At 37.7% G+C, this 24,329-nt stretch overlaps 1 protein-coding gene, 1 long non-coding RNA gene and 1 pseudogene across 2 annotated transcripts in view; 1 reads left to right on the forward strand and 2 right to left on the reverse strand.

Moving 5' to 3' along the window:
* Window positions 1-6,673: 6,673 nt before the first annotated feature.
* On the reverse strand, window positions 6,674-7,458 carry LOC146473113 (uncharacterized; annotated as a pseudogene).
* An 874-nt stretch (window positions 7,459-8,332) lies between these two features.
* LOC146473114 (uncharacterized) lies at window positions 8,333-12,805 on the forward strand. The gene is made up of 2 exons (XR_014866487.1): window positions 8,333-8,434; window positions 9,015-12,805. It is a non-coding gene; the product is annotated as an uncharacterized LOC146473114 (long non-coding RNA).
* Window positions 12,806-22,097: 9,292 nt separating this feature from the next.
* Window positions 22,098-24,329, reverse strand: part of LOC146473115 (uncharacterized) — a 3,809-nt gene continuing 1,577 nt past the window's right edge. Inside the window, exons 5-6 of the mRNA XM_085118950.1 lie at window positions 23,850-24,000; window positions 22,098-23,674 (exon numbers count right to left, since the gene is read on the reverse strand). Of these exons, the coding sequence (XP_084975076.1) occupies window positions 23,625-23,674; window positions 23,850-24,000 (201 nt within the window). The 3' untranslated portion in view covers window positions 22,098-23,624. The remainder of the gene's footprint in view (window positions 23,675-23,849; window positions 24,001-24,329) is intronic.

The raw sequence follows: 24,329 nt of genomic DNA on the forward strand, positions 1-24,329 counted from the left end.
AAAGTGGTTATAGGCTTGTGAGCTACAAGGATATTGTAGGGTTGTAGAATCCGTGCGATAGTCTCAGAAGTGCCCCTTATGTGAGGTATAGTTACAGTAGTTACGGGAGTCGCGTCGATGTTTGTGACATTAGGTTCAGTGTTCTTGTAAGTGTTACGTCTAACAAAGTCCTTGTTGTAGTTCTTGTTGAAAACGTTGTCTTAGTAGTTGTTTTCGTCTGCGAGTCTGTCAGGTGGGTCACAAACCAGTTGTGCTCACCTTGTTAAGGTCTGTATAGTCGTTGCTTTGTGAGAAGTAGGGTTGTAGGATGACTGGTCCAGTATTCTGTCAGTATGTGTTGGTTTCCTGTAAACCGCAGTACTTAGTTTGTTGTCGTTGTTGTTACGGGTAACTAAGCAGTCTAGAAAAGGTATTTTACCATTTTCTTCGATCTCCTTAGTAAATTGTATGTCAGCGTTCTGTCTGTTAAGGTGTTCGTGAAAATCGTCGGTTTCGTCTTTGTGTACTGCTGTAAAGGTGTAGTCTACGTGCCGTAACCAGAGCGGTAGTGTCCGTTCGTAGGTTGCTAGGGCTTGTTCCTTGATGTTCTGCATGACAATTTCTGCTACAACAACAGAAACTGGTGAACCCAAAGCTGTTCCGTGTAACTGTTTGTAGTGCTTTCCGTTGTACTGGAAGTACGTGGACGTTAAGCAGAGGTTCAGTAAGTCCATTAAGTCATCTGTAGGCAGTGGCAGTTTTGTTGTGGAGTTCTTCATGGCGGTAGCAGTACAGTCTAGAGCCAATTGAAGTGGAATACTGGTGAGCAGTGATTTCACATCAAAAGACACAAGTTCATAGTCGTCAGTTATTTGTACCGTCTTGATGGGGTCAATAAAGGTCTCGGTAGACTGCAGTTTGTGTCGGGATTCGTTTGTCAACAGTTTCAGTATAGTAGTCAAGTATTTGGATAGTTCGTAAGTCGGGGACCCACAGAACGAGACTATGGGTAGCATGGGTATGTTAGATTTGTGTAATTTTGGTAGTCTGTGGAGTTTAGGTGGTTGCAGTACGCGGCACCTCAGTCTGTTGTAACGTTGTATGTCAATAACGTCAGTTTTGTTAAGGTCAAGTAGTTTACTGTTAAGTTTACCTTGAAGTGATGGCGTCGGGTCTCGTTTCAGTTCTTCGTATGTCTGTTTGTCGTTAACTAGAGTGTCCATTTTGTCATAGTAGTCTGTCTTGTCCATAACAACAGTCAGTCGTCCTTTGTCAGCGGGGAGTTAACAACAGTCAGTCGTCCTTTGTCAGCGGGGAGTATGACGATGTTTTCATCAGTTTTCAGTCGTTTCAGTGCTTGTCGTTCGTCTTTAGTCAAGTTACTGTCAGTTAGGGAGGATGATTGTATAGTAGAAGCAATTCTACTTCTGATGTTATCCTCGGCCGATTCTGATAGTTCTCCCTGACGAGACAGAACCGCCTCAACACTAGATGCAATAGCCTCAGTCGGTATGTGTTTAGGCGTCACTGAGTGTTTCAGTCTGTCGGAGAGTACCTGGGTTTCAGTCTTGTCAAAAGGACGGGAAGAAATATTCCTGACCCAGTTGTCGTCTGTCTCGTGTCGTTTTTTGTCTTTAGTACGTTGTAGTCCTGTAAGTTTCTGTTGACTTTGGTTGCGGTGTTGTTCTTCGGTTTTGTCAGCTTGTTTATCGGCAATAGCCAGTACAGTGTCAAGTAAGTTTGTCAGTATGAGTTTACTGTGGAGGTGGAATGTGACATCAATGATGATGTCACAGGGGCCACCAGACAGCCAAGCAGTGGAGTCACTAATGAATGAATTGCAAATTCTGCAAAACAGAGCAGCTAAGTTGATATTAGATAGACCACTTCACTTCTCTGATGCATTAACAGTCTTAAGGTGGCTGAATCTCGAAGAACGTAGGAAATGTCATCGATGTATATATGCATATAAATGTATTAATGGCCAACTGGATCATTCTTTGGACATTGTAAGAAAGAGTGATATGCACTCCTACAAAGACTTTCATGAGTCAGAGAGAACTGTAAGAAATTCAGCAAGTTTGCCAATTTTTGTATTTAAGTTCATACATTTTTCGATTTTAGCTCTATATTTTATTATTTCTTGTTGTATCAATATATAATACATATCTAGTGTAAGGACCTCTATGTAAACCACTTTTAGTGATGAGGCTTCCTAATAAAAGATTATTATTATTATTATTATTATTATTATTATTATTATTATTATTATTATTATTATTATTATTATAGTCACAGGATGCTCAAGCACCAGGTCAAGGCATATTTTCACTTATGTTTATTCAATATATGTTGGATGGTGGAGATGGAATGTGACGTCGAGGTATATTTTCCACTTTACTTTTATTGGATGGTGGAGTAGGGAGCAACAAAATCAATGATGTCACAAAGGGCCACTTTTAGGGCTTCTTGTTCAAATGTGACGGAACAACATGCAAGATTCACATTCACGGATCTTGCACATATGACCCACCTACCTGAGTAGTTTTCTCTTCACTGGAAATATCGGTGGAGTGCTGTGGCAAGCCAGGTTTTCTCTTCGCAGCTGTAGCCTAGAGGCAACAATACTTTTAGCATTACACAGTCGTTTTTATCAAAACATCCGTTTTTCATACGTCTGTTAGCTGCCGCTTAGGTTGCCAAAATGTCAGTCTCTGTTAAATACAACAGTTTTTTTTCAGAACTACACCCATCTGGAAGATCGCACTAAACAAACTATTGAACTCATATAGGCCAATCCAAAACATATTAAAATTTAATTTAATTTTGCTATTCTATTTGCTTTCCTGTATTGCCTTTTTTCCGTGTTAGTGGAACAGGCAAGAAGGAAAAGGAATATTTTTTATCCACCCTTCCAGAAAACTCAAACAGAACTTCATAGAATCAACATCCTTGTGTCTATGTACATGGGGGGCCGCTAAGGACAATCTCACATCCAACATTTACTCATCGGGGCAACAGACAATTTGACACTCAGTGAAATTTAACAAACATTCATCGTAATGTAGCAAGGTTTATTTACCAGTTGCATTTCTTTACTTTGGGTTCTCAATATTTCTTAGATACGTACGTGCATACAGAGAGCTACGCCCCTGGAAGTGTATTGTTAATCATCTCATATTAAGTGACATCCCCTTTATTTCATCTGTTTGGTAGCCCTACCTCCCGTTAATGCTAGTTTTTTTGTCATGCCCCCCTTTATGCCGATTTGTTTTTGTCCCCCCCTCTCAAATCCTAACAACAACAACAATTTATTTTGAGAAAAGACAAATTACAGTATTAGATACCCACAATTACCAAGGGCTATTCGAGGTAGGTAGCATTTACAGTTGTTTACACGCTCAAAAGGAACAGAAAATTAACAGCACAAAAAACCGACCCATGTTCATAAAAATTGAAGGGCTGGGGGCATAACCGCCTTATGTCGAATGTTGGGCTGTTTTTTTTTTTTTTTTTCGGATATGTCTCAATTTTTGCATGTGGGCTTCGTTTTAGTCAACAAACACTGCCCTGTATTTTTTTTCGTTGGTTTGCTCTTCGTTTTCGAGAAAAAACGTATGCAAAAAACTCAGTTTTCCTAGCGGCATCTTTTGGAGATCTTTTGTTGAACGAGAAACAAAAGAAACCTTTTGTTTCGCTGAACAATGAAGTCAGCGAAGCGTCGGATTAGCCGCTCGCTGTTCGAGCCGATACAAGTAATGTGTTGGTACAATTGAAGCGCTTCTAATGTTGCTGTTTCGTTGGCGCAAGCGATTGACGCGCTAAACCACGCTCCGGACTCGATTACATTTTTCGTGCACCGGTTCGAAACGAGGACAGTCGTTTTTTTTTTTTTTTTTTTTCTCTTCTTTTTGAAACCAAAACATCCGTTAAAAAATTGCTTTCGAAACTGCTGAAATTAACCGTTTAAATTCGCGGCGAAATCCTCCTACGATTAAAGTGAAGTTTGAGCATCTAATCTGAACGTTTAAAGTTTTCAAAAAGCCACATCGACAGCCTAAAGAAGGCGGTGAGCTTTTCGCTACAGAGAACAACAACAAATCCGATGGCGACACATATTAAATCGAGTACAGCTATTAAAGACCAACAGTATCAGGGGCACCCAAAGGATCGTTTCGGTAAATTATCTGTTCGGAAGGACCTTAACCCCCTACAATTTTCTAAAGGGATTTTTCACTTCGAACTTTCGTGATATGGGAAATTTAAGGCCTAGTGATCTCGGATTGACAAAAATGTTGTTTCAGGTGCCGAAAAAAGGTCATTTATGATTTTCGGAAAGGAAATAAGACCTACGGTTTTCGGGAAATGGACAAAAATGCCCTACTAAAATTTTTGAAACGGGGAAATAGATGAGCTGTACTACTGATCAGTGGTTAATAGTCAGTCAAGGTTCGCAGGTGATACAATGATCAGTTAAATCAAAGACAAATATTACGGCACAAGTGAGAGCTTTGTTAATACCCAATCATTCTAAAGGCATCAAAATTACAAAAAAACAAGACGAAATAGGCCGCACAAGCCAGTTGCGCGAAATGTGTTCTGATCAGGCTGTAAGTTGAGCTTATTTCGTTTGTTAACCGCCTAAATTAGCATTTATCTGGCCTAACTGAACCAGTAAAAAGTCAGATCAATGCCTGTCGACAACATCAGACCGTTTTATCGAAACAATGGTGGGAAGATGAATGCCATGATCTTCGCGCCATTTTTAACCACTTGTTGTCACGTGACTAGACAACATGTAATTTCGTGACAACGTGGAGCTCACGTTAGTTTTGAAGATTCAGTGAGATACGGTCGGTAACCACGTATTGCTCTTCTTCTTATTGTTATTCAACACAATCTGAGGTTAAGACTGATTCACAATAAAAAAAAAAGGTTTACAATAAAAGATTTGCAATCGTATCAAGGAATGGTCTATTTTACCGGCCTAAATTCACCATTAACGCGTTAACTAAGAATTTAGCCGAGACCACGCCGAGGATTTATGGATTGGTCGGAAATTTCCGGTGCGGAAAACGGGTGTTTCTTAGGGGGTGGAGAAATAGATTGTTCCTGGGAGAATCTCTATCTACTGGGGTACCCAGGTGAAGAATTAACTTATGGAGAAGACGTATGCGTCATCCAGTTATTACATGCGTTTTCTTAAATATATATGTCCTTATAAAAATGGTTTATCGAATCCGCCCTAACGACATTGTTCGTGTTATTACTTTTTGAACAGAGCGTCTATCAAACGTGGTTTATTCAGCGAGCAGGTTTGTGCCTTGGATTTATCGAAACGAAAATAATGACGCGCTTGCGCTGACTTTCACAATGTAATCGATTCCGGACCTTGGTTTAGCGCGTCGATCGCTTGCGCCAACGAAACAGCAACAATAGAAGCGCTTCAATTGTACCAACACATTACTTGTATCGGCTCGAACAGCGAGCGGCTAATCCGACGCTTCGCTGACTTCATTGTTCAGCGAAACAAAAGGTTTCTTTTGTTTCTCGTTCAACAAAAGATCTCCAAAAGATGCCGCTAGGAAAACTGAGTTTTTTGCATACGTTTTTTCTCGAAAACGAAGAGCAAACCAACGAAAAAAAATACAGGGCAGTGTTTGTTGACTAAAACGAAGCCCACATGCAAAAATTGAGACATATCCGAAAAAAAAAAAAAAACAGCCCAACATTCGACATAAGGCGGTTATGCCCCCAGCCCTTCAATTGATTGGTGGCTAAGAATAAGCGTTGTCAAACTGTTACGACCTACCTGAGTAGTTTCCTCCTCACAGAAAGAGAGGTAGATGGAATGCTGTGGCGAGCCAGCCTTTCTCTTCGAAACTGTAGCGTGGAAATGACAACACTTTTATTTAACATTACATCATTTATACTGGAGTGCCCGTGTTAAATACGTTTGTTGTGTTTATGCTTGGAACATCACATGTTTTCAATCATTTACCTGAACTGTGTCTTCTTCTTGGCAAAGACCAACAACAACAGGTGCAGTTGGCCTCCTGTCCTTTGTAGCCTTGGAATTATAAAAAATTATAATCAACAATGCAGTTTTCACTTTTATTGTATTTGCGCTCTAGCAAATGTAAATAACCTGATCACCTTCTTTCTCTTGATTAAGCTGGTTGGTACGATGTGGGACACCTAGGCTCGTGGCACTTGCTATCTGCTTCAAAAAATATTGCTAGATTTTTAGTTTTTAATTTGTGCGTTCTGAGGTGGCAGATCAAACCTATTTGCATCTATAGCAACTGCGAGACTTGTTTCTAGATGAAAATAGTATTTTGGAAAATATATGTACCTGGTCATGGTCCTCGTCATGAGAAAGGTCTATATGAAATGAAGCAGTTACCCTAATGTCGCGTGCACCGTGGAACCAAAATTAATCACAATTTATTCTAAACCTCATTAATAATTCATAAGTTTGATAGCCTATAAAAAAATGGCTAAATTTGTCACGTGCATGAGTTTTGATACCCAATTGCAATGAAAACACAGATGAAAACCACACATGCTTTGGATCACATATCAAAACCACGTGTGGTTTTCATCTGTCTTCTCATTGGACATCAAGATTTATGGATCAAAACAAAACAAATTGAACACATAAACAATACTTCAGTTTAATTAATAATCATAATTAATCAGCTTCCCTCTCTTCTTTCTTTGTTTGCAAACTCACACCTTGGCGCATACTATCCTTCACCTCGTTATCAAGACAACGACAAAACATGGCAAATCTGCAATAAAATATAGAAAGTTTAAAAAACGCCAATCTATATTCTAACTGTACCCTTCAATGAAAAGAGTATCTTGCATTGAACACAAATTCTATATCATCTCTTACCTTTTATCCGAAGCATCTAAAGGATTTAATGCTTCGCTTCCCACAGTTTCACGTAAATGCCTTCGGCTGTCACAGATAATTCCATAAAGGGTCCTTGCTGGATACAATTTCCCTTCACTATTCGCAACCTCCTGAACAAATTTACTCAGCCAGTAGTTTAAAGCGTTGGGATCCATATTTGCCAAATCTGTACTCGTGGACTGAACTTTAGACAAATGTCCATAATCTTTAAAAGCGCCACCAGCACCAAGTACAGAAATTTATTTATTTATTTTATCTATTTTTATTTTGCCACACCAAAAATACAAGGTAAACAAAAAAAAAAAAGTAGAAAAAGATAGATGTAACAAATCTTTAACTTTAACTTTTTCTATTTATCTGCCACTCCCGAAAAATTTTAATCGCCCATTTGGTTTTGTAGACAGTTGACTTAGGATGCTCCCTTGCGGCAACTTTGATTCTTCTTCCCCAGTTTTTGGAAAACGAAAACGGCTTTCGGTATTCGCTGCAAAAGCCCTCACATGACTTACAACGAACAACAACAAAATTCCCACATTTTGATTATTATTAAAATACATAATCTCAAGAGAAATTGAAGCACTGAAACGATACCCCCTAATTACTAAAGAAGTGTGAATAATTTTAGAAGCCAAATCAAAAACTTGTGCGTCGTGTTTGACTGGGGTCTCCAGACACCTCATTTGTTTCTCGGACACTCGCACTCGTTTTTGATTTATTACACGACACCATTGTCTAGGGAAATGCCCTAGAATATTTGGAGAGTCAGCTAATGGTATATTGTTTCCTATATGACAGGTTTTTCACGTATTTTTGGGTATACCTGTTCTATGTTCTCATCTTAAGACAGGTTGATAGGAGGTGATGTTGAAGTTTTCCTCTTGCCGTTTCCAGCATCAATAAAGGGAAAAGTGCTTTGTAATCTGCGTGGCCCTTGATACAAACCTCTTTCACTCAGGTACAGCATACGTTCCTATAACTAGGAATTGAATTTAATCTATGTACAACACACGAGTTTTGACCCTATTTCCTGCGTAATTTGAGCGGGATCACGTGGCGCATTGCCCGCATCAAACAGGTGCTTTAACTGGAATGGGTTCTTCAACTGTTTCTGCAAGTTTGAAAAGCATTGAATACCTTACCATCAGTAGATAAGGGTTCCTCACATTTTCTCTTTTTAGACCCTTTTGAGTTTGGAGGTTTTTTGTCAGGTTTTTCAACCGACCTTTGGTTGTCTTCGCCACTGTCATTGCTATAAAAGAATACATTAAAATATGGACATCAAATTCTAGCCCTTATACAATGGTAAAAGCTTAAAATGTAAATTATTTTTCATACGTTATGGTTGTAGGTAGTCCAGTAGCTTTAGACAGATACATTACTATAACAAAGCCAGTGATGCATCGTGTATATACAAAACACATACATATTTATGAGTCGTATGGAACCGTTTCAAGTGTCGTTGGGAAACGCTATGTACAATACCCGATTGAATTCATGTACTATTTCAGGAAACAGAAGAAGGCCATCGACAAGGTAAACCTTTATTTCTTATTTTAATACGTTTAAACCAATCTTTGGAGTCTTAGGGTCAGATCATTATTTAAAAACTGGATCAGAATGACCATTAAATTTTCTTTTGGTTGTTCTTGCAAAGCGAAAGCAGTTAGATCTAGCAAACTAGTTAACGAGGTGTTTGATCAAAAAGATTTGAACAACGCAGCTTTGAAAAGTTCAAAACGTAGGGTTTTGTTTGCAAACAATCAGAAATTATTATTACAAATTTGTAATAATTGTTACACTGCTATTGTAAATGTTTTGTTCAGTTGGTTTCCTTAAAGATGTTTTAAGACCTTCCTTTAAGGTAGCTCACTTAGTAGAATAATTTGCAATTTCCATAAGCACCCACAATAACTGGCATATATTAAGTCACAAAGGAAAACTTAATTGTTTTCTGTTGTAGTTTTTCTTCTAAAGATTTACCAGAAAGGATAGTAACGTGTGCGCAGTTATAATAATAATTGTTTATTTGTTATTTCTACAATGCGTCTTAAGTACTGGCACTGTAGATTTTTCATCATACTTCATGGGCTCTGTGGTTGCATTTTTTTTTTAGATTCTTGACACCAAGACTCAACAGTCTCCACAGGCAACCTCAGTCAAGACAAAAATCCTAGATCATCCTGGCCCTATTGTAAACCTACGTATCCTCCGAAGCAAGTATAATTCTAGGAGTCGGCCCTCTTCTGAGGAAATAGCTGCTGCTATGTCATCCCTACAAGAAGAAGAATTAGGAGTATTCATTCAGAATGGTACTATGTCTGCTTTCCTGAAACAAGTGCCCTTTTAAGTTGAGGAGTCTCGCCTTCAGCAGCATCAGATGAACTTACTAAGCTACAAGACCTCCTTTATGCGTAAAAACTTTGATGTGCAAAATCATGTAAAGGACGCCCTCCTAAAGAAAGATCCCCTGGGTCGGGAAATTGAAAGATACTTGAAAGACCAGCGAGGAAATGTCAAGCCATAGTTGAACAGTTGGCTAACCACTATGTTTTAATCTTTCAACTTGAAAGCATGATAAATTTCTGTTTTGCTGTTGTGTTAGTACATCTGAGAAGAGAACTGTTATCCCCCTCAAGAAATAAGATGTTAAGAAAATGCCCAAAATTTAGAGAACTGAATTCTTAGAAGACTAGAATCAACAGGCATTTAGGACTGATGTTTGTGTCTCAAGCCTTAACTAAGAATTTGAAATTGGCTGAGAATTAGGGACGTGGTCAAAAACTACTATACTTGAACAGGACCCACTAAATCACCCCCTTTCTCAAACTCAAGAGATGTTGTCTTTATTGTATAACCAACCCTCTATTGAGCAGCAAAAATTGACAATAAGATTCAAACCTCACTTTTCTTGTTTATCTAGCAAAGCTGACTCTTGTTAGCTGCATGAATGTGTCAACTCAAATTTTAAATCAATAAAATTTTGACAGTAATGTTCATGAGATATGTGGTGTCTTCGATAAGCCCCCTACCAAAGATAAGGTGGGTCCTCATTGAACAAAGTTGTTATGACCAGTTCCCTAACAGTTTCAATCTATTCTTAATGTCTTAAAAATTGTTAGATCTATATCAGTTGTAGATATTTTATCTGTTTCCTTGTCATTGTTGTTGAATAGAAGTGGTTTGGTAGCTCTTAAATCTGAAATGAAATCAGTTATAATTCCAGAAAAATGCTGGAATATCAAAGGGGAATGTTTTGTAAATAGTATCTCTTGTTTCCCGTGATTGTCTTTAAGTATGCAAATTCATTGGCTGCATAAAGCGGTGCCATCACTATGTATATGCTTTTATTTAGCTCAATTGTTAGGTTACAATTTGTTAGGCTTTGCAATATGTTGACATTAGAATTTATTTGTGAGAGAATAAATTTTGTACCAATCCTTGGTTTGCTGGCAGTAAATATTAAAATCACCTCAGTGTACTGAGTAATGAATCAGGAAACATGAACACAGGGGCAAGCTGACTTCACTTTTTTTTTACCAAGAATAGTTTTGTACAGTAGCCACAGTTTACAATTCAACCCAACTTTTTTTGTGTGGGGATGCATGGGATATGAGGAATTATTATATCTGGGCTTCAAATTATATAATGTTGTGAAGCAGTCTTCCATTCAAGCAAACTTGTGCTGTCAGAACATAATTTGAATTCAAATGAACTTTAATACTTCCAGGGTGTGCACACAAAAAATATCTACATGTAATAGTCATGACAATCATCCCTGACTTTAATTGCAACAGAACCTTTAACAATTACTGGAATAAAAATGTCAATGGGTTTCTAATAATATTTCAACCAATCAAAAATCTCATAACAGTAACAAATAGGCACACACAACTGGCCATGTTCTAATCAGCAACTGGAACAAATGTTCTTTGAAATCTTACACAAATGTCATTAATACCAGTAAATCATCAAGCTTGATCACATTAAGCATAATGAAGGTTTGGATTCCTGGCCCCAGTTTTTAAAAGAACGGACAGCTTTATCCAGTGGATAAGTTGCTATCCAGCAGATAAAATGTACTCCAACCAAATTAAAGCTTTTGGCAAGTTTTCACACAATCCCATACATTAGACAAGACACTTGTACTTTATACACAAATTATAGGGCTGTAGGGAAATTCTTGCACACGTTTTATCTGCCGCATAGCGACCCAACCAGTGGATAAAATTATCTGTTTGTTGAACAACTGTGGCCTGGTCTTCATTAGCATACTTACATTTTGGCAATATTATTTCATTATCTTATTCATAATTTTAATGGATACATATAGTTTGAGAGTGTTCCATCAGGATATCCAAACTGCTAATATCCTCTCCCCCCCCTCCCCTCTTAAGGAGGCTCAAAAGGGTTTCTAGCTCCGTGCACACGCTTACCCACCCACGCTATAACTAAGATGTACGCGTCAGCTGAACAAATCAAAATGTCTATCAAAAGTCACGCGCGCAGAACACCGGAAGTGGAAGTGCAGCAGAAAATCTCACAAACCGGAAATAAAAGCTGCAGGAAACAGTTGTTTTCATCTCGAAATTTTGCACAGTGACGTATCTTGCTTTATTGCATGCATGCTGCATTCAGTATGCCACTTCAAATAGAAAACTTTGGGAGAAATTTATCCAGTAGAAATTTTTGTGGGTGAAAAAATGCTGGGGAAGTTGAAGAATTTAGGGTGCTTTTGAATAAAGCAGTAAAGATGGTAGGTCACCAACTTAGTTTTTGAGGTATTTTGCAAAAACTGAAAATTAGAGGTGATTTTTGTAGAGCAGACCCATTGCCATGGTAATTACCGCAATGATTGACATCAGAACTTCCTTTAAAGTATTGCCCAACAACTTAGCCTGCAAATACAGCCGCCTCTCATCACTCCCGGCCGGGAGCGATGAGAGGCGGCTGTATTCGCAGGCTACCAACAACTGAGTTACAAAGCTCTTTATAGTTTGTCCACATGATCAGATGAAATTTGTTGTAATCATTCATTTCACAAACACTACAACAATGAAAAACCCTTATGAACCTCCTTAAACTATGTGTAAAGATAAATTATAAGATCCTGTATCTATAATTCATATTTGTAGATTCTCAGTATATTTCGATTGATTGAACATTAGACTCATCTATTCTGATACTCGCATATCTAGTTTTGTATATGTAAATATGCAATTCAGCTTTCGGGCTGCCAAGTATTTTATCAATAAACTATCTATCAAATCTATCTATCCATCAAATTTCAAATTTTTCGTGGTGTTGGATATCCTGATATTAAAACATGCACTGATGCTTGGTGTAATATTATTGTGTCTCATTAATTAATGTGTATTAAGCCAATTGGACATTTGTTTTCGTGATATGTCAAAGATTACCTTCTCAAGTGTTTGTAAAGTTCCATTCCACTTGGTTTAAGTAAAACTGCCTGAACAGTTCTGCTTGTTGTTTGATGGTTTTTATCTTTTTTACCACAGCAGCTTCCTCTTTTCTGGAGATCTGCAGGTTTACTTCACTTACTGACTTAGCAATGGAGGCAATGCTGTTGAAAACTTTACAAACATCTTCATCTGTTGCATCTCCAATTCTTTGAATCACCCTGTCAACAATAACCTCAAGAAGAATGTGTTCAAACTTTGTCCACTTAGGGTCAACAGGTGTTTCTCCTTTATTCTGCATGAATTTCAGATTATTCATCTCTACCTTTTGCAATTCATGTCTGAAACGTTTTCGAACCTGGCTTTTTTGAGGGCCAGATTCTGGCCTTTTACCAATTGTGTTGCCACAATTGAAACATCTGCACAACTCTGAATATGGTTTGTAGGCTCTGTAACAGGGACATAAAGTTCGACGTTCCCCAGGTTCTTGGGAACAGAAGTTCTTTGCAGACCTCCCTTCTGGTTGTGATTTCTTATTACTTGCACCTCTACCACATCCACACCCCTTTGCCCCATCTTTCTGAGGATTGGGTATGGTTTGCATCAGTTGATCTGGAGCATTGATAACTTCCTGTACAACTAGATCATAGTGCCCACCTCCAAAATGTGAAAATGCAAGTTACATAGTTTCATCTGTGCAAACATTTTTTCGAGGTGTTATTGGGATAACGGGAAAGTTGACCATTGATGTCAAAAGGACAATGTTTATTCTTAGTACATTTGACAAAGACAGAGCCATAAAATTTCCAACCTCACCACTGTAGACACCCAGCTTCTGAAATTCTTTCACTTGATCTTCATATTCAACACTTTCATTAGTTAAATAGCCTTCATACTCCACTCTATTCTCAACCATTTCTGCGACCATCAAGGCCCTTAATGCAGCTATAGCGGCCTTGTCATCCCTCAATTCCCTAATATTAAATCCAAGCACCTGCAAATGTTTCGCCAGGTCACTATTGCCAGCTGAAAGCATTTGGTTAAGTTGAAATATGATACTTGCAAACAGACAATCACCATCAGGGGCAACTTGTACCTTTGCAAACCTGTAGCTTCGAAGCAATTCCTCAAGCTCAGTGGATGTGCCGGCTGTATCTTTTGACAACATTGTTCCAAAACAAAATAATGCATTGCTTGCCATTAAGTGGAAGTGACTGGTATTCACTGCACTGCTCACAACTTCAGGTAAATGATTTGTCAGGAAAAATAAATTAAGGGCAATGGAAAAAGCTTCACTCTCAATGTCTTTTAAAGTACAGATATCATCCTCACCTTCATCAGTAGAAACAGTAGAATCATCTTTGTCATGAAAAGTTAGTTCCATTATATCTTGCATTTCCCCCAAAGTGTTTGAGCAGTGTTCATAAGCAGCTGGAAGCAAAAATCCCACGTCTTCTTCTGCAAATGAAATTCCAATTCCAAATTTTTCCTTTGTTAGACCACTAGAACAGTTCAAAAGCTCTGCCTTTCTTGCACTTATTGGAATGGCGACTTTATCCTTTGTTTTTTTGCTCCTCATTTTTTGTTTTTCATTCCACTTGTACAGGAATGATGAGAAAAGAGCTAATGCTAAAAGAACTCCAATACGCCCTTTAGATGCTGCGTTTTTCATACACTTATGCAAGTTTTCATTACGTTCACTTCCACAACCAACAGGTATATCAGAAAGACAACCTTTATTCACGTGCTTCTCCAGTTTTTTAATTTCTCTAACAGCAGCAGCTAGAAGAACTGCCTGATCAGCATAAGTAATGTCTTTCCAAATGTTCAAGAACTTGGCTATGTTTTCAAGTATGACCTGTTTCGATGAGGTTGGCAATTCACGCCTCTCTCCAGAGTCTGAAGGGTCCCGCACTACAAGCCTGAAAGCTTGACAACAATGATAGGCAAATGGGTGCCACTTAGGTATACACCTAACAACTCTTTGCACTGCATGAAACAAGTCTAACTTTACTTCCATTTCAGAGCCAAAAACCTCTCGGATTTTTCTTCTCCAAGAGCAGCAATTGTCTATAACACATAACTTTGCATTATCTTTTTGCAGATCAAATCTGTGTTTTAGGTTAGTGAGCAGACCTTTAACATTTTCAAAAGCAGTTCCCTTGGTTAGTTGCCATGCCAAAACGATTCCATCTTCATTTAAGACTGCAAACATCGAATCATACTGCTTCTCCCATTTCCGGTCAGATGCTCGCAATAATCCTATATTGGCTGCCACTTTAAATGTATGGTCACATGAAGACCAGGTTGCAGTAGACTGCGCCATGCATTGCATATAAAGAATTTCCTTCTCCTGGTAATCATAGATTATGCACTTGCATATGAAATCATTACTTGGAGCTTTAAATTCTTCTGGCATTGATGCAGGGAACTCTGGAATGGATTCTTTAGCTAAGGAAATCTTGATAACTTCACAAAAATGTTTTAGTTCTTGATTAAACATTTCGCGCCTTTCCTCAAAATATTCTAATTGTTGTTTGACAATCAGGCTTTCAATTTTTTCGATCTTCAAACCAGCATTGCTCCACAGGACAATAGTTTTGTATAGCTCTTGTGTTATCCCCTTAATGTGACTGAGTAGAAATGGCAAACATTCTTTATAGGGAAAAAGTCCAAGGATCGAATCATCATGTGCCACAATTTCATGTTCATTTTTACATCTGTGAACACGACTAACCAAGTAAGTGACTCCTCGTCCTGTAAAAAGCATTCCTTCCTACCATCTTTCCAGTGAGTTGGTCGGAGTTTAATGTCGTTGACAAATAGGGTCCCACAATATAAGCCTTGGCCTTATAAAATGGAATGGATCTGGTGCTCGTTGAGACGAACACAATCGGAACCACAATGGCGGAGGCTCTACCACGAACGGTGGTACACCAGTGGAGTACTGATTAACAACCTCCTGTTTGTAGTTGTAACTTTCTTTCTTGACTGAAACCCAGAATGTGTTTACGACAAACGAAAGGACAATAACTGACAACTGTAATATAAGCTTAAAGAAAACTGTCCTGCGCACCATCTTGTCCAGTCGGCTCAAAACTCGTTTCCAGGACTCGGTACGTGTGGAAATTTTTGATGTGGAAGTGTGGACATGTGGACCTGTGGACCTGTGGACATGTGGACATGTCCACATGTGGAAGTGTGGACCTGTGGACGTGTAGACCTGTGGACAAGTGGACCTGTGGAAGTGTGGAAGTGTGGACATGTGGACCTGTGGACCTGTGGATGTGTTGACGTATGGACAAGTGAACAACTGGACGTGTGGAAGTTACGATGATCTTTAAGGCTATGGTAAATTGGTTCGGGATGGCTATTAGGAAAAGGTTTTGCTGTCTTACCTGGCTATGTAATTGATGCGCGTTACAAAATAATTTTGCTATTGTTATGCAATTGCACAGAATTAATTTGATGACGTAAACTGTGATCCTGTACCCACAGAAGCAACCTTATCCTGTCACCAAAGGCGCAGGCATTGGTTCTCTCATTGGGAACACTGACTGGACCGGGTGACTGCATGTGATTCTCCATTAGCTTGGCAATATGGTGATCCATTTGTTTAATGGGCGTGCTTGGGTGACCTTTAACTTCAGAACGTCGCAGGTTTTGTAGATGTCACATCTGCCATCTAATACCTCATTGATATCGCAAAGGGTAAATCATTTGTTTGGGTTAAAGTTAGTGCAGCCCATGTACACTTCCTCCAGTTTGGACCAAACAGTCACACGGCTTGTATTGTACTTGCCATCCGACTTGGGTAGTATCTTGTTGCGGCGAGGATTGCTCACAAACTTCTGGACATCCCCTTGCATTGCAATGGTTTCCTTAGATGACCATATCTCCAACAAATACAGACACTTTATGTTTGGATTGACCATGGTAAAGATGGTCATTCCAAGTGACCATATGTCAGATGTCACCAGATTGTGAAGATATGCTTCAAATGATTTGTCATCCTAAACAAGGATTCTGGGGGACGTAAAGACTGCAGTTCCTTGATCTACTCTTTTGATTTTTGTGGCAAGAACAGTTTTATTTCGAACACTGATTGAACGGCTTTCGCCGAAATCTGTGGAACCTTTAACCTGATCTTTGCTTAAGGAAGATTAATGTTGGTTGCTTACCAAAACTTTGGCTGGTTTCAGATCCTGATGGGCGACACCATTAGTGTGGAGGTAGGTAAGTCCACGTACAATAGAGACATTTAGCACCAGGCTTTTCAGCAAAAACCTCAGACAGCAAACGGCTAGAGATCACGTGACAAGGCTCTGACGTTACGTTTGCGGTTTTCAACGTAAGTTTTCAATGTGGAGAGGTAGGTTTTCACGTAAGTCATTTACCTTAGCGATTTGAGTCGTACTTTTCAATTTTTTGAAACGTAAAAAATGTCAGATTTGTATGTAGCAAGTCTTTATGTTGATGTTTAGGTGTAAACTAAAGTGAAAGAGCGAACATGGAGCTTTATGTTGCTGTATGAAAAACAGCACTACTGCTGTTTGCAAATTCAATATGGCGGCCACTTCAAGTGATCGGTGAAGCTAAAGCAGTAGAAGCCATAAACGTCAAACGCCAAACGCCTAACCTGAATCTGCCGTTTCTGGTTTGCCGTTAACGCAAAAACCCTGGTGCTGAATGTCTCTATTATCTCTGGCAACGAACGTAACCTTGTCCTCAAACCCTTCAAAGCTGTACAGCGGGTCAATGTGCAGCAGGAGGTCATGTAGAGAACTCACTCACTTGTTCTCACCAAAACGAATAAAACTGAAATAGGGGTACTCCAACATCAAGGTGCAAGATTTGTAGTAAACTGCTTTCATGTTTACAACGTTTGCATGATCAAAACCGTTGAGAAAGGCGAATTCTTTGTGCGAGCTTCTTCTTTTCTGAATCAAGTGCTTGAACAGCTTTCTTGATTACCACTGTCTGGGTGGAAGATGTCATCAACTCGATAGAAAATGTTCAAATCGAATTTAGCCCTCACAATATTTGGTGCATTAAAAATCCAAACACCCGTAGCTTCTCATGGAGCAAAAATCACCCCTTCATTTTTTGTTTTTTTACACTAGATTACTGGTTGATTTCAGACAAGTTGAATGATTTGGTCACGCAGGTTGATATTCAGGCTTTAATTAAAACCAATCACTCATCAATAATATTGGAACTAGAAGATATCAAAGAAGGCCCAAGGGGACCAGGTTTCTGGAAATTAAACACCTCCCTTCTAGCCAGGTCCGATTATGTTGAGATGATAAATATAGAACTTCCCAACTGGCTGAAGGATGCAGAAGATTTGTCAGATAAGCGAGTTAGATGGGACTGGCTCAAGTTCAAAATTACGACAAGTTCTATTGCTTATTCAAAAAAAACTATCAAGAGATCTAAAAAGCAAAGAAGAAGAAGAACTTAACTTAAAATATCAAGCGTTGCTTAAAATATTTCAGGACAATCTTTGTGAAACAACACGATTAGAAACTGAAAAGATCAAAAGTGAAATGGAAGCATTATATGATAAAAAAAGTAGAGGGAATTATCATACGGTCCAGAGCAAGATGGCACGAACATGGTGAGAAAAGTAGCAAATATTTTTTAAATTTAGAAAAGCGGAATAATATCAAGCAACACATTCGGAAATTATTCGTGAGTGGTGCTATTTCTACTGATCCTTTCGAAATATTAAACACTGAAAGGCGGTTTTATGAGAAACTCTACATTAAACAAAATACCAATGTAAACAGCGAAGAAGCGAATTCCTTTCTTAGTAATCCAAATCTATTAGACTCTCTGAGAAGTTAAGTGAAAGCTGTGAGGGGGAAATAACTCTCAAGGAATGCGAAACTATATTAAATTCTTTTAAAGCTAACAAAACGCCTGGAAATGACGGAATTCCAGTGGAATTTTATAGAGTATTCTGGCCTTTGTTAGGTAAATTTATGGTAGACTCGTTCAATGAGGCTTATAGCAAAAAAAGAAATGTCTCACAAAAGCAGGCTGTTATCACATTAATTGAAAAGAAAGAAAAGGACAGAAATTATTTGGAAAACTGGAGACCAATATCCCTAATTAATGTAGATGCAAAAATTGCTTCTAAAGTTATTTCAACTAGGGTTATTAAAGTCCTCCCAGAAATAATTTCACTGTAATCAAAAAGGCTATGTTAAAGGCATGTTTATTGGTGAAGCAGCTAGATCAATTATGTCCAATGTTATGGATTACGCAAAAAAACAAAACATACCAGTGATATTGCTCTTCATTGACTTTGAAAAAGCTTTTGATAGTATTGACTGGGAATTCATGGTAAAATGCTTAGATGTGTTTGGTTTTTGGCCAAGTTTGAAAGGATGGATCGAAACATTCTACAAAAACATATCTAGCTGCGTCATAAACAATGGAATGTGCACTTCTCAGATACAGAGAGGGGTCAGGCAAGGAGATCTGATGTCACCTTATCTTTTTATTATTGTTGCTAAAGTTCTAGCAACTGCTATTCGTACAACAAATATTCAAAGCATTAAAATAGGAAAAGAGGAGTTTAAATTTGTTCAATACGCTGACGATCTTACCGTGTTTGTGCCTGATATTGAAAATGCTCAACATATCTTTAATTTGCTAGATCAATTTAAAACCTGTTTCGGATTGCAGGTTAACTATAAAAGAACTGAAGCTATGTGGATCGGTTCCTGTCAAAACGATACAGCGGCACCCCTAGGGCTAACATGGGTCAATACAGTTAAAGCACTCGGTATAGTTTTTACATATAATGAAATCAAACGATTGGAGAAAAATTTTTGTGATAAGCTAAAAGATATTCGGCTGCAGATACGACTGTGGCGTTGCAGGGGCCTCTCGCTGCTTGGCAAAATTACAATTATTAAATCCTTTTTGATTTCAAAAATAACATATGTGGACGTCAAATATAGAACTGAGAAATATATTGCTGTTTAAAACAATACACAGAAAAGATTTCAGGCTAAGTGGTTATGATATAGATGGCACTTATATATAACAAGTAATAGTTTACAAATATAATTATAGTAATTGTTTACAAATATAAATGTGATTTATAATTAATAATGGAAATAGAGTATACTGAGAGTCTTGTAAACACTTCTCTATTTTCAAACTGGCAATAAAATATGTGGGAAGGAAAAAAAATCAAGTAAAGGTATTTCAAGTGACGTTCTTGTTGGTGTTGCCTTCGTGACTGCTTAAGTTTTCTAATACTGAACAGTGAACATCATTTCAAATACCTTATAACATTGCAAATAACTTTAGTTTGTCGATCGGTTACTTTCATTCGTAATGATTTCATTTTGCTTCATAATTATAAGTTCAAGTTTTGCTATATTGTAACTACTTAACGATCATGTAAATAAATCTACTTGTTATTGTTGTTTCACAAAAAAACAACTGTCTGGGTGGAAGGCTGTCGAGGATCCATGTATTGTGCATTGTAAACCTTGCCAAAATTTCCTTGTCCAATCCTGTTCTTGTTTTTCAGTTGATTAGTATCAAAAACTGGTACTCGTTGAATGGTAATAGCATTGCGATTTCAAAAAACAGGTAGCTTAAATTGTTTAGACATGATCGGCGCAACAGAGTGAACAATGTGACCTACCAAACAAAATGCTTTTCAAGTCGCATGAACGTCACACAACGCCACTCAAGCCACAGCCTACATCCCAGTGTAAAATGATTTTTAACACGATATATCGATTACAAACACTTAAGGTCGAGTTTTTGTTAGCACCTAACTGACACAATTTTAGTGCTGGACATATTTAGGGATTTCATGATTTTGCTTTTGCTTTATACTCTCTTCTTAAAAAACCAATTCATGGCACGAGACGACCGGAACGGAGTGTTGTTATCTTCCCATTATCTTCCAATAATAAAAGACAGACACTGTACAAATAAAGCGTATAGGAATTGCCCGCAATGGAAATCAATTCCAATTTCTTACCACGTTTATTTCTTTTTCTGAGTTTTCCAGACACTGTATAAAGATAACGTATATTTCACCACAATGAAAATGTATTCCAATTTCCAACCTTTTTTCTTCTGAGATTTCTAGTTTGAAGAGGGTCTGAGTTTTCTAGGTCTGTGGGACATCGTGCCATAACAATAATTATTGCCACTTGCCATCATCATTCGCAGCTTTGTTGCAGCTGTCACACATGTACACCGCAGTCTAACATGCCTCACCTACCATGCACATGAATAAAGTAATTGGTTAGAGTCTAAATAAAAATATGTATAAATGTAATATTGACAGAGTTATCTTTGTATTGTTGCTTTCCCACCCTCTCCTAAAAAAGTAAGCAGGTTACCTTTGTGTACAAGTTGAATTTCGTTTCCAGGGAAGGTAGGAAGGACTGCCACTTAGACATCCTATCCCTTATCACTGTTTTTTTTTTTTTTTAACTTAGAAATATATTGTTATATTATTCAAATCATGGGAATTGCTAACGTCGACTTTCAAATGACTGTTGGCCCTTTGTCAGTCAACAGTCGGCCGACAGTTGGTAGTGGGGAGCTGTTCTTCACAATTACCCAGCTTTCTTCACCTAATTGTAACTTATCAACAAAGTTCACAATTTCATTATTTGGACTTCTCTCATATTCTGGAGTTTGCTTTACCCAAAATAAACCATGAATATGTGGGCTTCCCCTTTGCTGAAATTTAATCAGCTATTTCTTCTATTGCCATTACACTGCTCTTTAAGACGTCATGAGTAAACAACTGGACCATGTGATCAAAATTGCTTGCACAAGTAACAGGATCTTTTTGTATAAGATTTGATTTTTGTTCCCATGTCATTTGTTTGATCTCATCATCACTGTACTCTTTTTTCTCTACAGTTTTACCTGACGTTTTAAGAAGATGAGTCCGCCTTGTCTGCAGCTGAGAAAGAGCAAGACTATGTAGGCTTGCCTAGTTGACGAATCCTAGCAAACAAGTCTCTTTTGCACTTTTCAAAATAAGGTGGTGACCCTCGTAGCTGTTTTAAAACTCTGAATCCCTCATCAAGATGTACAAGCTTATTAAGATAATTCTCCTACTTCAAGTCATCAGCCGTGGACTTTTTTTTTTGTCTTACACTTTCTGAGAGAAATGCAAGCACTATCTTGAATTTGTTTAATTTGCAATTTTTGAGCTTATAGAATATATTTGGCACAGACATTGGAGCTCTTCTATCTTGACACCTTAACTAACACTTGCAAACTGTATTAGTATATGATACAGGTACCTTTTTCCTTTTTGTCAGGTCTTCGTTTTCCACAAAATATTGTTGGAAATGATAGATATTTAGACTCTTTATCAATAAATATTCCTTATGGTTTGTTTTCCTCTCCTGGTGCAAAAGAAATTACTCTGTCTGCATTTTCTACACAGGAAAACACCTAAAATCTCAAAATTGGGTGAATGTTGGTAATTTCTTTGTAAATAGCATAATTCACAAGAAGATCCCAAACTTGGTAAAATCCAGCCATCCCGATTTCAGTTCAACTTGGGAATTTGAATTTACCAAAGTTTTCCCAAGATGATGGGTTATTTCTTTACCAAGGAAATACCAAAATCAAGGAAAAAAATACCCAAAGTTGGAATGAATGTTGGTAATTTCTTGGTTAAAGGTATAATTCCTCTGAGATCCCGAACTTACTTCCCAAATTAAGTTTTTCTTGATACTTTGAATTTACCAAAGCTTTCCCAGGATGGTGGTTTATTTTTACCAAGAAAATACCAAATTACAAAGACAAATACCCAAGGTGTTGGGTGTATGGTCAACTTAATGATTTAATGGTAATTAGTTTCATTCCCAAAAAGATTCCAGACTTGGTGAAACAAAACCTCCCAAGGTGGTAATTTTTTTTACCAACAAATCACCAGACTCTAAGGAATGAAGTGAAATAAATGAATTTGGTAAATTCTTTTGTACCAAGGAAAGACCAAACTCTTGTAAATCCCACATTTTGTGAAACGGAGGCTTGCTGATTCCAGTGCTTGGTAGAAATGTGATTAAAACCATCATGGTTTTTCCTGAAACAATTACCAGTAAGCAAGCTGCAAATCATTCTCTATAATGATAAGCTAGGGCACACACCCCCACAACACACAAAAATAAAACAGAATGCAAGATGTAATTAACAATTTATTAGCTATACTGCCTGTCAGATACATGTCTGGAGACCTACCAGGACGATTGTAAAGCTGACTAAAGGCCAAAATAAACTTACACAATTTAACACTGGTGGGTTCAACTTACTTTGTTGTGTGCCTCACCGCTGCAAACTCAAACGAAAACTATTAACTGTTTCACACTTTTCTAAAGTTATAAACAATTTAAACAAGTCACCTTAATTGTATGAAACTTTTTTCATTAAAAGAGATATATGCTATTTTTGATAATATTAAAATCTAATGTAACTTTTGAAAAATGGGTTGAAATGCATGGTCAACAGAAAATTCAGAAAGATTGACAGTTTGTGAAAAGTACAAGAGTACTGTCAGGTACATTTTGATCAACTGCCAGTGATAGAATGTCACCAAATTAAAAACAGTAAGAACTGTATACATACCAAAGCCAAGTAAAATAGCTTATAACCTTATCCCATTCAATATCAATGTACATGTAACTTACAGGAAACCAACAGATTTAAGGGTTTTAAAAGACATAAAAAACATTGTCTTTATTATACTGTCAGGCACCCAAAAAAGGAATATTCATTTATTAGTTGTCATGGTTTCTGATGTAGATAGCAGCACAGAGTCCATTATATACCGGTAACTCTCTGTGTCAAAGCAATAATTATTATAGTCAGTATCTTTGTCTTCAAACTTACTCCCTATCTCATTAATGACTCATTTGTAAGTAAAAAATATAGCTAATTTTCTTGTCAAACCGTTTTTCAAGTTAAATTCCCATCAAAGAGGGGGGCCAATGCACCTATAATGTCTTAAAACTGCAACCTTTGCTTAAAGGAGCAAAACTGGCAAGGGGATTTTCTGCACATAGTGGCACAGTCATACACATGTAGAGATTACAGGACTGATACACTATCTCTATCCAAACAGTAGAAGTCTGCATCTTTTGCTAAGGTTACTTTTTTCCTTGCTAACAACTCCTTCGCAAGAACCATAATCAATTCGTTTTTATTTCTTTGAATTTAATGTTCTTTAATTTGAACCCCCTGCAAAGAGACATCAAATGCATATATTTCTTAACTTCTTTTGTGTAACCTTTTCTGAATTAGCAAGGATGATGGTTTTTGCAGTTGTTAAGGGCAGAGTCCACACCTCCTGCAATTAAGTTACAAAAAGCTGTAGTGAGGCAGTGCGTAAATGTGTGTGTGTGTGTGTGTGTGTGTGCATGCATTAGGGTGGGGGTGAGCAGTGGAAATTGCCTTCAGATGGTGATAGAATGGTGATTGAATATAAGCACTTGTTATCATTATGTTGTCATAAAGTTACTCACCTGGTAGCCCTGACTCCTCATGATCTTCAGAACTATCAGATGAAGACTTTTCATGTTCACTACATATTTCACTACTTTCATCCAAAGCACTAGCATCTTCACTGCATGAAATCTTCACCTCCTGGTTGTCTTCTTCAGTTAAGCTCTTTTCCTATGAAACCAAAAAACTTCCAGGATTAGCTTGTAGGCAAGCATTGTGTTAGATATTGTTCTTGGGCATTTTAAAAATAATTTTATAATTACATTTTGTAAAAATTGCACATTTTTAGCAGAAAATGGCTTTCCGATCAGAAGAACTTACCAGAAAATAAAAAAAATTGCAGTACTCCAAACTAAAATATCTTCCCAATAAACTTCACTTGCCCGTTGGGCAAGCGATGGATAGAACCCACTAGCCCGACCGGAAAATCCACTAGCCCCAGGACATTGACACAACTTCTTTGCTTGTTGAGTTTTAACATAGGGTCCACTTCTAAAAGT

This window comes from Pavona decussata, unplaced genomic scaffold (assembly GCF_977016875.1).
Source record: "Pavona decussata unplaced genomic scaffold, jaPavDecu1.1 SCAFFOLD_95, whole genome shotgun sequence".
Lineage (NCBI taxonomy): Eukaryota > Metazoa > Cnidaria > Anthozoa > Scleractinia > Agariciidae > Pavona > Pavona decussata.